This window comes from Hyaena hyaena, unplaced genomic scaffold (genome assembly GCF_003009895.1).
Source record: "Hyaena hyaena isolate Hyena2069 unplaced genomic scaffold, ASM300989v1 scaffold_211, whole genome shotgun sequence".
NCBI lineage: Eukaryota > Metazoa > Chordata > Mammalia > Carnivora > Hyaenidae > Hyaena > Hyaena hyaena.
The window spans coordinates 1,427,483-1,443,488 of record NW_024080847.1 but is presented as its reverse complement, the minus strand read 5'-3'; the positions used below and the strand labels follow the sequence as shown (position 1 = coordinate 1,443,488).

Here is a 16,006-nt window from a genome sequence, read left to right as displayed (position 1 = left end):
AGAACCCCAAGCAGGCTCCACACTATCAGCGCAGACCCTGACACAGGGCTCAAACTCACAAACCATGAGATCATGACCTGAGCCGAAATCAAGAGTCGGATGCTTAACCAACTGGGCCACCCAGGCGCCCTGCATCATTTTTAAAAAGCGGTACATTTCTCTAAAGAAAGATGGTGGAGTCCTGCATCTGTCTGTGTATCAATGAAACACTTAGCGCACTAGTGCCCACAGGCAGGAGGAGTCAAGGGTTTACAGGTGACTGGTGGTCCAAGCTCCTGTGCCCCATTCCCCAATGACCATCCCTCCCACCAGCCGGGCTCCTTTTGCCCCCAGCCCCACTCCCCTCCTTTGCCAGGGGCCCTCCCCATACTTTCTTACTAGGATTGACTCTCCAACCTCTTCCCCTCTCCCCTCCAGCACCCATGATGCCCCCCAGGGTGGAAACACATCAGTGACCCACCAGGAGGGACAGGGCATGAAGTTTCTGATGACCCCCAGGGCCAGTGGGGTTCAGTGGGGTCTTGCTCAGACCTCCGAGTGCCCCTAAGCTGGTCACCCACCTTCAGCGTGGCTTTCCCTGGAGAGCGGGGCAAAGCCAGTGTCCTGCAAAGAAGAGACAGTGCCCAGAGAGAGCAGAGCGGGCAGTCCTTTACGAGACCACAGCTTCCTCCTGGCTGTCCCAGCTCCTCCCCCAAGGGCAGGCCCAGAGCGGGAAGGGGCGGCAGGGCACGGAGGAGAGGAGCAGCCTCTATGGAGACCCAGGAGCTGTGCACCCGCAGGGCTGTTCCCTCCTGACCCAGATTCACACCTGCCACTGGAGGTCGCCGCTTATCTCTGCCTGCCGGGTCAGCCCTCCCTGGGTCTCCCACTCCCCGAGCTGGCCTTGGCCTTTCTCATTTTGTCTATCTCAGAGGTGCCGGAAGAGCTGAGCAGAATCGGACCGGCTCCAGGTTCCCTGTCCCCAGCACCCCCCATGTCCCCTGCCGCCAGCACCAGACAAAAGGGCCAGAGGGCCCAGGGAGCCCTGCTCCTGCCGCTGCTGCTGCTGCTGGTCCCAGGTGAGGAGGAAGGTGAGAGCATGGGCAGGAGCGGAGGGGTTGGTACAGGGCTGCTGGAGGGCCAGGCCTGGCGTGGCCCTGACCCACAGCCTCCTCTCCAGGCTCGTGGGCAGTACCAGAGGCACAGCAACTTCACCGAGTGGCGGGGCAGACGCTCTCTGTGAGATGCCAGTATCCCCCCAAGGGCTGGCCCTACGAGAGGAAAAGCTGGTGTAAGGAGCTATCGACGTTCAAGTGCACCAGGTTAGTCACCAGCTCCGGTCCCCGCAGGCTGGCTCAGGCCTCTCGGTTCTCAATCTGGGACAACCCTAATGCCGGCCTCTTCGTTGTCACCATGACGGGTCTGAAGGAGGAAGACTCAGGACACTACTGGTGTAGAATCTACCATGCGTCCAGCAACTCTGTCTCTAAGTCCATAAGGTTCTATCTGACGGTGGCTCCAGGTAAGCCTCTTCCCAGGGGTCCCCTGGCTCCCTTTTGGTGCCTCCTGGTTTCCTAGTCATGAAGCCAAGCTGCCCTCCCCCACATTCAGTTCTCCAGGGAATGCTGTTGGGATCAGGTGTCCCAGGAACTTGAACATGTACACACACACACACACACACACACACACACACACACACATCTCACTCACTGTCTTGATGATTTGCAAGCCTCCTCAAAGGTGCCCAAACAGTCATGTGAGCAGTCTGACCAGCCTGAGCTCATATGACCTGGCCACGAGGGAGCCCAGGACTGCCTGGCATTCGTAGAGAAGACACCAGTACCTGGCACATAGTAGGTGCTCAGTAAATGTGTGGCCTTGGCCACAAACCACTCCCCACCATGTTGGTATCATGTTGGTCTGTCCATTCCTCCTGGCCCAGATCAGCAGACAGCAAACTCGGGTTTGAAAGCTAAGGATGATTTTTAGATGGTTGGGGGGGGGGGGAGAAGTAAAAGAAAAATAATATTTTGTGTCACACAAAAATTATAGGAAATTCAAATGTCAGTGTCCATAAATAAAGGGGATTTTTGGAACATAGCCATGCTCATTTGTTTATATATGATTTAAGGCCATTTTCATGCTACAGAAGAAGTTCCAACAGAGACCATGTGGCCCACAAGCCTAAAGTACTCTCCGGCCCTTCACAAACAAGTTGGCCAGCATGAGTCTGAATCAGAGCTTCTCAAAGTATCTGCGGTTGCAATGGGCTGAATGTTTGTGTCCCCCACAAAGTCATGTGTTGAAATCCTAATCCATGATGTGATGGCATTTGGAGGTGGGGCCTCTGGGAGGTGATGAGGTCATGAGGGGGGGAGCCCTATGAGTAGAATTAGTGCCCTTACCAAAGGGATCTCCAGGGAGCTCACTCCTCCTCTTTCTGTAACATAAAATGACAGCCTGGAGCGGGAACTCCCTAGAACCCTGCCACGCTGGTACCCTGATCTCAGACTTACAGCTTCCAGGGTAAGAAATAAATTTCTGTTGTTTCCAAACCACCCAGGCTGTGGCACTTTGTTACAGTAGCCCAAGGAGACTAAGACAGTGCTGGGGGACCTTTCCCAAAAATCTCCAAGCCATCAATGACTATTTTTTGGCAAAATACAATAAAAATGAATTACTGGAAAAAGAAAATGAGAGACAAACACACACATACAAAGCACAAGCCCAAAATGCTGATTCAATTTTACAGACATAAAATTACTTTTCAACAAAGACAATCAGAACAAACATATGGAAGGAAAAGTTCAGTTATAAGAACGGTACCCATTGATTGTTGAAAGTACGCATGTAGGTGTTGGATGTAGTTAACCTTATAGCTGAGCAAAAACTTAGAAGTTAAATAGCAATGTCCCATAGTAAATGCCATCCACACTTTGAACAAACGCTCTGAATATCCACATTTAAGGATTTAAATGTGACAGATGAGGGGCACCTGGGTGGCTCAGTCAGTTAAGCGTCTGACTTCGGCTCAGGTCATGATCTCATGGTTCGTGAGTTCGAGCCTGTGTCGGGTGCTGTGCTGACAGCTCAGAGCCTGGAGCCCGCTTCAGATTCTGTGTCTCCTTCTCTGTCTGCCCTTTTCCTGCTCACTTTCTGTCTTTCAAAAATAAATAAACATTTAAAAAATTTTTTAAGTCACCTGTTTAAAAAAATGTGACAAATGAGCATTCTTCTAGCTTGTCATCTAATCTACATTAAGACACCATAACCCCTCTGAGAAAATATATTAAAAATTGTTTTAATGCTTTATTTTAATAACAGTCACAATAGAAAACTGGTCTCACAGAGCTATGTTGACAGGGATCTGAGAAGGAATTCTAAATCAATTTCTACAAGCCCAATATTTTTATTTTTAATGTTTACGAAAGGAAGTGAGTGATGCTATATTTTCAAAATGCATCCTCGATCCTTCATCAGCGGCTAGTTCCAAAATTATAGAGTTTGGTTTATATTTAAAATATCTTTTGATAAAAAAATGGGCTCTGGATCTATGCATTTCCTATCACATATCTTCTTCGGGCAGAAAATAAAATTCAAAACTTTCCATCAAACTATCCAGAGTTTTCTATGAGTACTTTTGCAGACATGCAATACCAAGGTCGCCTATTTGCTGATAATCGTTACTGAATTACGAACATGTCATAACAGTTTATAGAAACTACCATTCTAAGCCTCTAACATTTGTTTCTGTGCTTAGATTTTATTTGCCATTGGAAAATATGTTGCGTTCTCTCTTGGCATGGAATAGCCTCAAAGCTGTGATATAACCAAACCTGACCGTGTGATTCCCATCTTTAAAAAGTTAGTACTAACCTGGGTTTCTATCTTGCCAAGACAGTAGGAGGGAGTCCTTTTCGTAGATCAAACATTCTCAACAGAACCTTCACCCTCAGTGATCACTGTAACCTGGCACACAATAACAACTGTGAGAAGTTTCCACGTGATTACATAATACAGAGAACGATTTCAAATTCAACGCTTTCATCTTTATGTAATTCATGGTTTTTTACCATGTTGGTAAGCACACGTGCAGTTCAGCTGATATTTTTTCATAGCAAGAATTTGAAGGAGGTGGTGCCCTGGTTTACACTCTAGTACAAAGCTCCTTGATCTGAATGGCTGCTCCTGCATGTCTTTCTGTCATATAGCAGCTATCAGGACATATTCGGACAGGACACTGGAACCCCCAACCACTGGTTGATAATAAAACCCTTCAGTTCTATTCAGTTCAGGGCTAGTTGTGTTTTTGGCAATGAAGCGAAATGATACAGAAGAATACGTTCCCATCATCAAGTTCAAATCCCACCTATTATAAAAAAAAATAATTATGTTTGCAGCATGTGTGCATTTGGTTCAAGTTGTCTTGAAAAACGCTTTGTTTTGCAAACTTTATTTATCCCAGGAGTCGGTCTTCCTCCTCATTAGCCAATGCCTGGCTACACTGAGCGAATGTGTCAACAAAGTGATATTTAAGTTCCCTTCTTTGGGAACACAGACTAGCTCAACAAGGTAGGGCTGACACATCTGTTACAGTCTTTCAATAATGTTTTGACATGTGTAGATAGATATTTTGTCTTAGCAGCAAGAAGCGTGACTTTACAAGAAGTCTAGAGTTTGTATGTGAAATACTAACTGCTTTGAAGAAATTTGTACTTCAGGGCTCTTTTTAAAAAAAATAGTTCATTTTGAACTTGTGGTTTTATGTTTTGTAAATGTCACTTGCTTTCATGATGTATTTATTCATTAGCCAGCACACCTCAACAGCGAACTCAGTGGGTTTTAGTACCTCACCGTTAATTAGAACTACAAACCTCATACTATATATGAGCATCATAGTTTCCTATTGCTGTTGTAACAAATTTCCACAAATGTAGTGGCTTAAAATTACATGAATTTATGATTTTTACAGTTCTATAGATCAAAAGTCTGGAATGGGCCTCACTGGGCTAAAATCAAGGTGTCAACAGCAGGCTATATTCCTTTCTGGAGGCTCTTGGATAGAATCCACTTCTGGCTTATTCAGGTCTGGGGTAGAAATCAGTTCCTTGTGGCTATAGGACCGGAGTCCCATTTTCTCACAGGCTGTATACTGAGAGCTTTCCCAGCTTCTAGACGCTTCCACACATTCCTTGGCTTGTGGCCCACTTCCTCCGTCTTTAAAGCCAGAGGCCCTTTTCCAGCTGCATTTCTCTCTGACTGCAGCTAGGAAACATTCTCTACTCTTAAATACTAATCATTAGATTAGGTTCACCCACAATGTCTCTCCATCTCAAGATCCTTAACCTTAATCACATCTGCACAGCACCTCTGGACATGCAGGGTGACATTCACAGGCTCCTGGGATTAGAAAGTAGACAGTGCTCTGCTTTACCACAGAGAAGGGTTCCATGTTCAGACAAAACCAAGGCAACCCTTTGGAATGATTTCAGAAGGAAAAGTACCTTTGGAATTAATTCTGCTATCATCCTTTGGTTTATTATTACTGCTACATTCCGAAAAGATAGGACTTTTCTTGACAAAAAGCTCAGTGACTTTTGTTTTGCTCTCTGTTAATTTACTACTTGAATCACTACTCTACATTAGCTAATTGTGTTAAACTCTAATTTAAAAAAAAAATAGGTAGGGGCGCCTGGGTGGCTCAGTCGGTTGAGTGTCTGACTTCAGCTCAGGTCATGATCTTGTGGGTTGTGGGTTCAAGCCCCGCATCGGGCTCGATAGCCTGTCAGCATGGAGTCCACTTTGGATCCTCTGTCTCTCTCTCTCTGCCCCTCCCCCGACTGCACAGTCCCCAAAATAAATATTTTTAAAAAAATAAATAAAATAAAGTAGATTGAGAAGGTCAATGATTATAAAAATTTATAAAAATATTTTTTTCAGGGATTGATACACTTTTGGGTTATAGTCGAGCAACTAACCTTCAGGTGTCACGGTCCTGCTCGGCATATGCGGTCCCGCCCCGTGTGTGGCTCTCCGAGATGGTTTGCCAGTACCTAAACTGGTCTACAACCTGTTCAACCAGACCAGTTTTTACTAATCACATGCTTGGACCTTGAGGCAATGTCAGATTGATAAAGTTCCAAGATCTTCACTCCCAATTTCTATATTTACCTTGCGCAGGCAGCTTATAAGTAATTTGTGCACCAGTACCCGCCTGCGGATCCCACACTGTAGCTCAGGACTAGAGTTTTCCCTGAGTGTCATGAGGACCTCACAGGTTGCTCCCAGTCATCACTCTGGGCAGCCTCAGAGAGGGTGCCCTTGTGGGGTGAGGTCATGGCCACATGTCCATTGGCCTGGGACTCTCTCCAGGGTGTCCCAACATCAGGCACCCCATCCCCCATGGCTCTCCCAGCCCTTGCCTCTCTCCTTTCCTCAGCCGTTCCCTTCGTGGCTTCTGGGTGGGTGGGTATACAAGACCTAGCTGAGGACACTGAGTCCCCACTTCCTGTCACAGCTTTGGGGCTGACACACTGGTTTCCCTTCTGGGCCTCACCCACCCCCAGTAGTCATTATTCTCTCTTCATCCTTAATAGCCCCCACCACCATTCCAGAGATGGCCTCCCGCCAGCCTCCATTAAGGACTCTGAGCACTGGTAGGTTTGGGTTCTTACCGGGAAGGCAGGGCAGTGGAGATGGGGGGCAGGGAGCTCACAAAGTTTCAGAATCAAGAGGGCGCCCCATAAAATGACCCCTACTTACCCAGGTCATTGAGGCAGCAAGGGCTGCAGAGGGACCCAGAGTTCAGGAAGCACAGGGGTGGGAAGGCAGCCTTAAAGTTCCCCAGGAGGGGCCCTTCCCCTAACAGCGCCAGAAGTGTAAGAGTGCGAAGGGATGTCAGAGATGAAGCCGCTTCCAGAATGTGACTGTTTTCACACTTGGGGAGGCGGAGAGCCAGAGAGTGCCCTTCCAGACATGCAGGCATGCTTGCAGAGAAGCCCAGGCCCCCTGACTCCCATTCCAGTGCTCTTCCTGGAGCCAAGAACACCGGCACAGGCACTGAATGGAGCCTGAACCGCAGGTCTGCCTAGTCTTGAGCCATGAGACTTCCTAGCCCCCAGCCCTGCCCCCCTGCAATTGGGGTTTCCCGAGGTTCTGAGCCTCTGTTCCCAGTCCAGCCCAGGTCCCCGGTCCAGCTTTCCTGCCAGCTAGAATAGATGTACTGTCCCTCCAGCTAACTCGGATGCTTTCTCTTTCCCTGACAGCTTCTGCCTCCACGCAGGCCCCCCGGGCTTCCTCTGCCATCAGCACTCTTTCACAGTGAGTTCAGGGTGGGACTCTCACCCGCGTGGCCCTGGCTCAGGGGCCCACAGCGGAGAGCTGCCACCCCAACCTGTGCCCTTCCCCTCTGTCTCCTGTTCTCCAGACAACAAAACTGCACCCTCCACTCTCAGCCCGCAGCCCCCGACACCCTGGTCCCCGTGCTCTGTGGACTCCTTCTGGCCAAGAGCCTGATGCTGTTGGCCCTGGTGGCCCGGTGAGTGGCTTTGGGTTGGGTTTGGGGGAGGACGAAGTCCGTCCCTGGACAGATAGTCAGACAGGGAATCAGCCAGTGAACCCAGAGGCAAGAAAACTGATAGCCAACAGGGCTGTCCAAACTAGACCCTCACTGCATGCTCCCCTCTTCTCCCCCTCCTTTCCTTCCTCCACCCCTCTCCCCTTCTGATTCAGTATCACTGACCTGTATGACCAAAAAGTCCCTCCCACCGCCTTGCAGGAAAGTCTAACCGCACCCAGAGCACAGCCCCTTCCCAAGTCGTGGAGGGAGGGTGTGCACAGGAGGGAGGGTCACGTCCAAGGAGAAGGAAGTGCACAAGGCAAAGGTAGGTGGGAGTGAGGGCAAGGTGTGGGGACAGGGACCCATCAGGCAGACGGCAGGCTTGCTGAAGCAGGGGACAGGCTGTGGGGAGGGGGCAGCAGGGTCAAAGAGCAGATTTGAGTCACTTCCTGTATTTCTTCCCCCTCCCATCTTAGGGTCTTAGGGAGTCCACACGTGCAACACAGAGGGAGGTCTCTGACGCGCCCAGCGGGGTCCAGACCCCAGGCCTCAGGGCCCAAGAAGGACGGCCAGTATCCCTCAGGCTCCCCGGCGGCTCCCCCCTGGCCTCTGAGCCCTTTGCTCCTTGTGAAGAAAAGGCAGAAGAGCCCCTGAACTTGATCCAACACTGTTGGCTACACCCCTCACTCCCATGCCGAGGTTTCCCAACCTGGCCTCCTCCCGAGGTCCAGGCCCACGGCTCGGTCACATGCAGTTGGCATCTGGGCCAGCACCATCCGGGGAGGAGCCGGAAGCCAATGCTGCCATGCCCACCAAACCGGAGCCACCACCGCGGGCACGCCGACTCTTCCCCCATCCCCCACCTTCTCCCCTAGCCCTCCCCTCCTCCCCCTGCTCTCTTCCTCCTCTCCTCTTCTTCTTCCTCCCCCTCTCCCTCCTCCTCCCCCTCCTCCTCTTCCTCTCCCTCCTCCCCCTCTTCCTCGCCCTCCCTCCCTTTCTGCTCCTGTCTGTGGCCCCACAGCTCAGCCAGGATCCCAGGTCACCCCCACCACGTCTCTCTCCATCCCTGTTTGCTCAGCCACACTCTGTCCTGCGTCTCTGCTGCTTCTGCCTCTTCCTCCTCTTCGTCCCCCTTTGAGATCCCCGGCACCTGTACCCAGACCACTCTGCCAGTCCCCTAACTGGCACCTGCCTTTGGTCCCCACCTCCTAGATGGTGCCCCCTTAACTGTCCTTTCTCAACAACACCTCTGTGCATTTTTATTGCACAGAAGGTGGAGTCCAGCATCGTCATTGGGGCCTCAGGCTCCGCCAAGTTCAGCCACCCCTTGTCACCACCACCGTGTCACTATGTACCGCGCTTGCTGCCTTTACTGTCACCGACATGGCTGCAGGCCCTGGAGAGGATCGGGCCCCCCCCCCCCCCCCGTCCTACACATGCTGAGCGGAGGCTCCACAACAGAGACCACCCTGGTCAGACCCCGGGCACTGCCCCTCACGACTGCTGTGGCTGTGACACTTACAAGCTCGATGTCGGACCTTCCTGACGGAGCCTCTAAATTTATCTTTGCTCTCCTGTTCTTCCTCTATTTTTCTTTATTCCTACTTTCTGGGAACATCTCTCGAGGTTACATACCAGTTATTCTATCCAAAGATTTACTATTTATGCTCTCACAGCCTAACATTTCTAAAGGGTCTGTTTGTTCCCAGAATGTTCCTTTACACCATGCGTGTTTGCTTTGGCGATGCCATTTTTTCTTGGCCAGTATTTTTTAAAAAGTGTTTTTTTAAGTATTTAAAAAAGTATTTAAAAAAAAGTTTTAACTTTTGAGGGGTTTTTTTTTTAAAGCCTCGTCTGTTTTCCGTTTCCTCCAAATACCTTTTTCTATCTTTTGTTTTCTCCTTTCGTTGACCACTGTCTTTCCTCAGAACTTTCTGGAAGCCTCCGCTGCTTCTTGGCAGGGCACCGGTATTGAAAAGTTTAGATGTTCAGTGTGTGTTACAGAGATTTGTGGGCTCTGCAGTGATTTGGCAAGGACTGTTATGTGCCCCCCTCCATTTATATGTTCAAATCCGAACTCCCAAGATGATGGTATTAGTGAGGGGAGGGGGAGATGATGAGCTCATGAGCGATGAGCCCTCACCAATGGGACTCTGCCCTTACATAAGAGGCTCCTTACAAAGCTCTCAGGCTCCCTCCACCACGTGAGACTGCGGCGAGGAGACAGCCCTGTAAGAACCAGGAAGGTCTCACCAGACACGGAATCTGCCCGCACCTTGGTCTTAGACTTCCCAGCCTCCAGAACTGTAAGAAATAAAAGTTGCTGAAGTCCCTCAGTCTGTGGCATTTTTGTCGCAGCCACTCATGTTGACCAAGACAAGCACGGCTCCATGCTTTCTCTTTGACAGCTCAGTGTCTCTAGAAAGGTGCTTTCAGCTCTCCTCCTGGGGGGATAAGCCTGGTTCTAGACACCAGCTGTGGCCCAACAAAGGGGCCCCTTTGCCCAGCTTCCGCTTTCATCACTCAGGCCCAAGGTGGAGCACTCCGTCCCTCTCCAGGGCCCCTGGTGCCCTGGGAAGGCATCTTTGCGACACACCCTCCACACCCTCCACACGCAACCTGCGGGTTCTCTGAAGGGTGAGAGAGAGAGAGGAGGGAGAGGAGGGAGAGAGGATGTGGGCAGCTGACCCACTCACTCACTCTGTCTCACGGGAGACACAGAAGCTAGGAGCCAGACCGCTTCTCAATCCCAGCCCCCACCTGTAGTCTGCGCCCTGAGCTCCCTCCCCCGCCTCCCATTCCTAAGGCTTCCTGGGTTTCTAAGGTAACAATCAACTTGCTTCTTATTTCTCCCCCCCGCCACATTTCTCTGGTCCATTAAAGTCATCCAACTGTTACTGGCTTTAAGACTTCCACGGAGTTCTGTCTTCACCCTGAGGAGGGATATATAATTCTTGCCCATTTATCACCACTTGCCCCACACAGCTTGCCCATCTCTTCAGCAGGAGCAGAGGGACCTCATATTTTCCCTCCAATCACCCCGCCCAGCTCCCACCACCACGGGCAGGAATGAGCGAGATCCCAGCTCTCCACTTGCTCCTGTAAAGACTCCTGGCCCCTTCTCCAGCCCCCATCACAGCCAATGCCCGGACCCCCAGAGCTGCGGCTTCATTCCTTCCCTGCCCACCCCATTCACAAAAGCCCAGGGCTCCTTGGTCCGCCCTCATCACCCAGGATGGCATCTCCAAAAGATCTTATGAATTCATCAAATGAGCCCCATTTCCCACTCTTCCCCAAATCCATACGTCTTTTTGCTCTGCCCTCTGAAATATGAGCCCTCATGGGCTCAACCTTTCTGAACGTCACCTTCCTACTTTCACAGAAATCTGCCCCTCCTCTGCGAACACTGCTCTCTCTGGAGTTCTGGCCCACGGTGGCACTTCACTCTCCTTCACCGCTAAGCCTGGGGCAGGGGGGACGGTTCCTCTTCATTCCTCACTGCCATTTCCTACCTTCTTATCCTCCCTAAAGCAGCCCCACAATCTGATTTCCTGCCACCAGACTATACCATAGACCATGTTCATCAGTGTGACATCTCTATATAATCAGGAGTCCCTCTCTTCTCACTGGCCTTAACTCCTGGCTCACTGTGACCTTCCGTGGCTCCTGTCATAATCCTTGGTGAACTGAGGCTCATTTAGACTCACAGATGATCCTTTCTAATCCCGGGCCTCTTGGTTCCTGACCTCCTTTCCCGCAATGATCTCGCCCCTTTCTCTGCCTCGCCCACCCATTCAGACAGTCAGCAGGAATAGCTGCTTCCCTCCTTGGTCTCAGCTCTGAGCACTCACCTTCCAGCCCTCAGGCTCCTTAGAGGCCATCACCTTTCTCTTTCTCTTTTTAAAGTCTCAACATGGGATCTCACGGTCACCTTTGGTTTCATCTTTAGACCCTATTTTCCTGAGAACATTCTGGATTTCATTTTAGCCTCATTCACTGCCTAGAGATGCCGATAGTTTTCAAAGCCGTCAGGTTCCAGCTCCTTCGTGTTGAATAACCCTGCCTATAGCTTACGTCCCTGCTCTCACACTTTCCAGTAAACCCCGAGAAGAAGCCAGGCAGCATCCTCAACACTTCACCTGGCGATCTCAGCTACACCAACCCAGTTCACTAGGTACCCTTTCTACTCTCCATATTACTGCAGATGGCAGTGTCGCTAAGCCTTCTGCCACTATGTAGCAAGGATCCTCTTTCCTTCTCCGCTCCTGGCTAAGACAATTTGGAGAATGTTTGTAAGGCCTGTATCCGTAGAAAAAGGAGAACTGATAATATTCACGTTACTAAGCTACTCGGAATACTAAGTAGGATGATACACTCATAAAGCCTCTGACATACGGAGGACACTGAACAAAGGCTGAGCTTCAGAGGGAGTGGGGCATCGCAGAAAGAGGACTCGCCTGTTACAACAGAGGCAACTCAGAGCTGATCGCAGCTGGAGGGACGGGTAACCTGTAGGGAGTAGGCTCCAATCTACTTGGTGGACGGCAGAGGGAACACGGGAAGGAATCAGGTTGAGGAAACTGACCAACCTGGGCTGAAAAGACATTCATATTCACTAACACCCCTCTTGGAGCCAACAGTGGCCAGCGTCAGCCTTCCTCCTTAGCAGGAGGCTATGGTGGCCAACCCAGTGTAGTGGGACAGGGAAGGGGTTGCCTCTGAATCTGGTGCCATTCTGCAGCAGTTCCTGATGCCTTGTTCTGGCTGCAGGTGGAAAATGCACTGGAAAACTCTGCTGGAACTCAGGAGCCCAGATGCCGGTAAAGCCACCTGCCTCTTTCAGCAGGTCATTGACCTTCTCTGGACCCATTTCTTCACCTGTAGGGATCTACATAAGCCCAGTCAGTGGAGGGACACAAGGTGAGCAAGGCTTAGAAATAAGATGCCGATTAGTTTTCTCGGCTCAGCCCTGTGTAAGCTTGGGCAAGTCACTGCCCCTCTCTGAACTTTGGTTTTTTTCTCTGGAAAAGGAAGGGGATGAAGATGAGTTCTGAAGGCCCTTCCACAGGAGGCTAAACTGATGAGCATGATACAGACACTTTTCTGTGCCCAACTAGTGTTGCCAGGGACAGAGCACCAGGGGATACAGATAAAGGAACCAACAGCCCTTGAGCACAGCTTCAAGTCCATAGGTACAGGGGCCCCTGTGGAAGATTCCGGTGGAGGGTGAGAGAAGGAGTGTTGACGTAGGAGCAGAGTTGGACAGGAGGTGGCTAGGGAGGGATGGAAGAAGCAGGACACTAGTGGGCATCAGGGAGTGGCAGAAGGATCCCAGCAAGGATGCACGTGATATTGCAATTTATAATAAGTGTATATTGTCATCTTTATCCATGATTCCTGCTCACCGCTGCTAAAATCCTTGGAATTTCCTGAGCAATCAAAGCCTCATTTGCTCCTGAGATGGAAGCATCTTTTGTCATATTTGGTCTCTTGTTCTTCAGTTCCCAAAATGTCTTCAGAACCATAAGGGTGGCATCGGTGTCCTGTTACTCATAACAAGCCACTTGCCACCACCTCTGAGTTTATGTTAACAGGGTAACGTTTGGAAATCTCAAAAGGTTGAGGGCTAGTTGCTAGGGAAACCAACCATGTTAGAGGGTCGGAACTTCTAATCCCAACCCCTGATTCCCCGGGAGGGAAGAGAGGCTGAAAGTTGAATCAATCACCAACTGCCAATGATTTAATCAATTGTGCCTATGTAACAGAGCCTAAAAAAAAGAAAGAACGGGGCTTGTGAAGGTTTATTTTGGGGAACCAGGATGCTCCCACATGCTGCAGTTCTGGGTCCCAAACGCCACAGGGACAGAAGCTCCTGCGATTGGAGAAGGAGACCCACCAATGGAGCTCACCTATGTATAGCTTCATCTGTCTGTTGATTCGTACCCTTTTTTACCCTATGTAATGGACTGGCAATCCTTTGTAATAAACCAGTAATCTAGTGAGTAAACAAGTTTCCTGAGTTCTGTGAACTGCTCTACGAATTAGTCCAGCCTCAGGAGGGGCTGTGGGAAGCCCCGATTTGTAGCACAGGACCTATGACTGGCATCTGAAGTGGGCGCAGTCTTGTGGGACAGAGCCCTTCACCTGCGGGATCCGATGCTAACTCCGATCTATGCTGTCAGAGCCGAGTTCCATGTGTGGGACACCCAGCCAGTGTCCATGAATAACTGTGTGAATTGCTGGGTGGTATGGAAAAAGTACACATCTTAATGAGTAACTTTGCTATGAAGTCGCATAAGTCTTTGGCGTAGCCGTGACTTCAAGTACTCCCGAGAGAGAGAGTGCAGAGTCCCAGGAAGGCGCTGAAGCCCCCTGTCCTGTCTCCACTTACCCTTAAGAGTCTGGTAGGGTGCTGGTATGTAGGGACTGTTCGGGCTCCCAGGTTTGGGGTTTTTCCCTCAGAAATCCGCCTCCTTTTTCCAGTCCTCAGCATTCCTTCTGGGCTCCTCCAAGGACCCGGATCCATACCAGGCCCAAGATGGGGAATTCTGGGGGAAGTCAGCCCACTTGCTTGGGCAGACCAGAATTTCTGTTCATAATGGAAGTGCTGAACATAGTGGAGAAATTTGAATACAGACTGGAAAGTACAAGCTATTAAGAAATTGGGGGCAGGGGGTTCTTTTGTCTTGTTTTTTATTTTATTTACTTATTTATTAGTTTGAGAGAGACAGAATGAGAGAGCAGGGGAGGGGCAGAAAGAGAGGGAGAGAGAAGATCCCAAGCAGGCTCCCCGCTGTCAGCAAGGAGCCCAATGCCCAGCTTGAACTCACGACCCGTAAGATCATGATCTGAGCCAAAATCAAGAGTCAGAAGCTTAGCCCACTGAGCCACCCAGGCACTGCAAGAAATTATTTTTAATTACATTGGCTATGACAATGTTAATTTGCTATGTAGAAAGAAACTCTTTTTTTTTTCTTCAGTGCTGCATACTGAATTATTTAAGGGTGAAATGTCAGGATATCTGCAATTTGTTTAAAAATACTTCCTCATAAAAAATACAGTGAGTTAAAAATAAAGAAGTGGAGGGGAGCACCTGGACGCGGCTCCAATGACAGTGTCTGCCGCAGGCACATCTTTCTCCTCTCTGGAAGTTAGATAGATGCCCCCCCCCCCCGACAAACCCCCATTCCCATGGAGAGATTACAAAAAAGCACTCTGATTAGAAAAATGCACCCACTTCTGGGGCTTGACTTGGCCCCACTGAGACCCCTGGGCAGCCCCGATGACTGATGTGCCCGAGGCTTCCACCCAGGTGTCATCAGATGACAGCAAATGCAGCCACAGTCCCAGCAATGTGCTCACGTCTCTGTGAATCCCCGAACTTGACGTCGGTGGGCCCATCTCTGCAAGGGCTGCGCCTAGAATTGCACATACCACACCAGGTTTCTTATCTTTTGTCTTCTCTCTTCTTTGTACATTGTTTATAAACATCAACATTTTCTTGATTCTAAAAGCCCTGAAGTTCATGAAAGGAAACTTCATTCGATTCTTTCATCTACTTATTGTTCAAGTGACATTTGGCAAGCCACGGGAGGTTGGGGGCGCAGTGGGTTCTGAGATCCAGCGCCCCAGGCTGTTTCTGCCCACCTGAGCCGCATCCCCTCCCACCAGCCCCTCTGAGGACCGCTGCCCAGCCGCCTCTGCCCCTTTGCTCTCAGCTTTCCTCTCCTCACCTTCGCCCCAGCGCCTCCCTGCACCCCCCATCCTCCACCCCTCCCCTCCCCCGTCCAGTGCCCACAAAACCTCCCAGGGTGGAAACGCATCACTGGCCCACCACCTAGACCTGGATGTGACGCCTTTGGAGTCAAATGGGACTTAGGACTGTGGTCAGGACCCAAATGACCCTCTGGCCCTGTCATGTCTTTAGCCTGTCCTTCTAGGGGAGAGGGGCAAAACCAGTACCCAGGAAATGAGAGTTTGCAGAGAGACAACGTGCAGAGAAGAGAAAGAGTAGGACAGTGCTGAGTTGACCTCAGTTTCCTCTGGGGATGTCTCAGCTCCTCCCCTGTCCACCCACCTCTCTGGCCTCTCCCATATGGGGAGGGGAAAGCTGGGCACAGGGGGGCCGAGAGCCTCAATAGGGGTGGAGAAGAGATGCTGACACCTCTCAGGACCCAGAGACCATCCATGTGCCTTAGGGGAGAGGTTTTCCTGGCCCCCAATTCCCACCAGCCTAGGTTTCCCACATCCCCAAAGGAGGCCTTTGTCCTCAATCCTTCCTTCTTGGGGTGCCGGGGCGCCCTGATGATTCAGACCCATTTCCTAGGGACCACATTATTTCCTCAGCTCCTCCACTCCCATCCAAGAGCTCAAGGAGAAGGGCAGCTTGGCTGAGAAGACCTCTTCCCCTACTATTGTTGCTAAGCCACCTCTACCTGGCCTACCCATGCCCTTGATGGAGATGAGGGC

General features: G+C 50.5%; 1 protein-coding gene across 1 annotated transcript; it reads left to right on the top strand.

The window, feature by feature from the left end:
* The first annotated feature begins 973 nt into the window (after positions 1-973).
* Positions 974-15,416, top strand: NCR2 (natural cytotoxicity triggering receptor 2). The gene is made up of 7 exons (XM_039242687.1): positions 974-1,070; positions 1,160-1,501; positions 7,245-7,299; positions 7,343-7,518; positions 8,013-8,109; positions 12,308-12,417; positions 15,256-15,416. The coding sequence occupies exons 1-7, from the start codon at positions 974-976 to the stop codon at positions 15,414-15,416; spliced, it is 1,038 nt and encodes a 345-aa protein (XP_039098618.1).
* The last annotated feature ends 590 nt before the right edge of the window (positions 15,417-16,006 follow it).

Bases quoted from the DNA above. Each gene is read 5' to 3' on its own strand.
- NCR2 (XM_039242687.1), top strand. From the start codon at position 974: ATGTCCCCTGCCGCCAGCACCAGACAAAAGGGCCAGAGGGCCCAGGGA. The intron at 1,071-1,159 runs GTGAGAGCATGG...CCTCCTCTCCAG, and splicing joins GGTCCCAGGTGAGGAGGAAG to GCTCGTGGGCAGTACCAGAG. The intron at 8,110-12,307 runs GTATCCCTCAGG...TTCTGGCTGCAG, and splicing joins GGGCCCAAGAAGGACGGCCA to GTGGAAAATGCACTGGAAAA.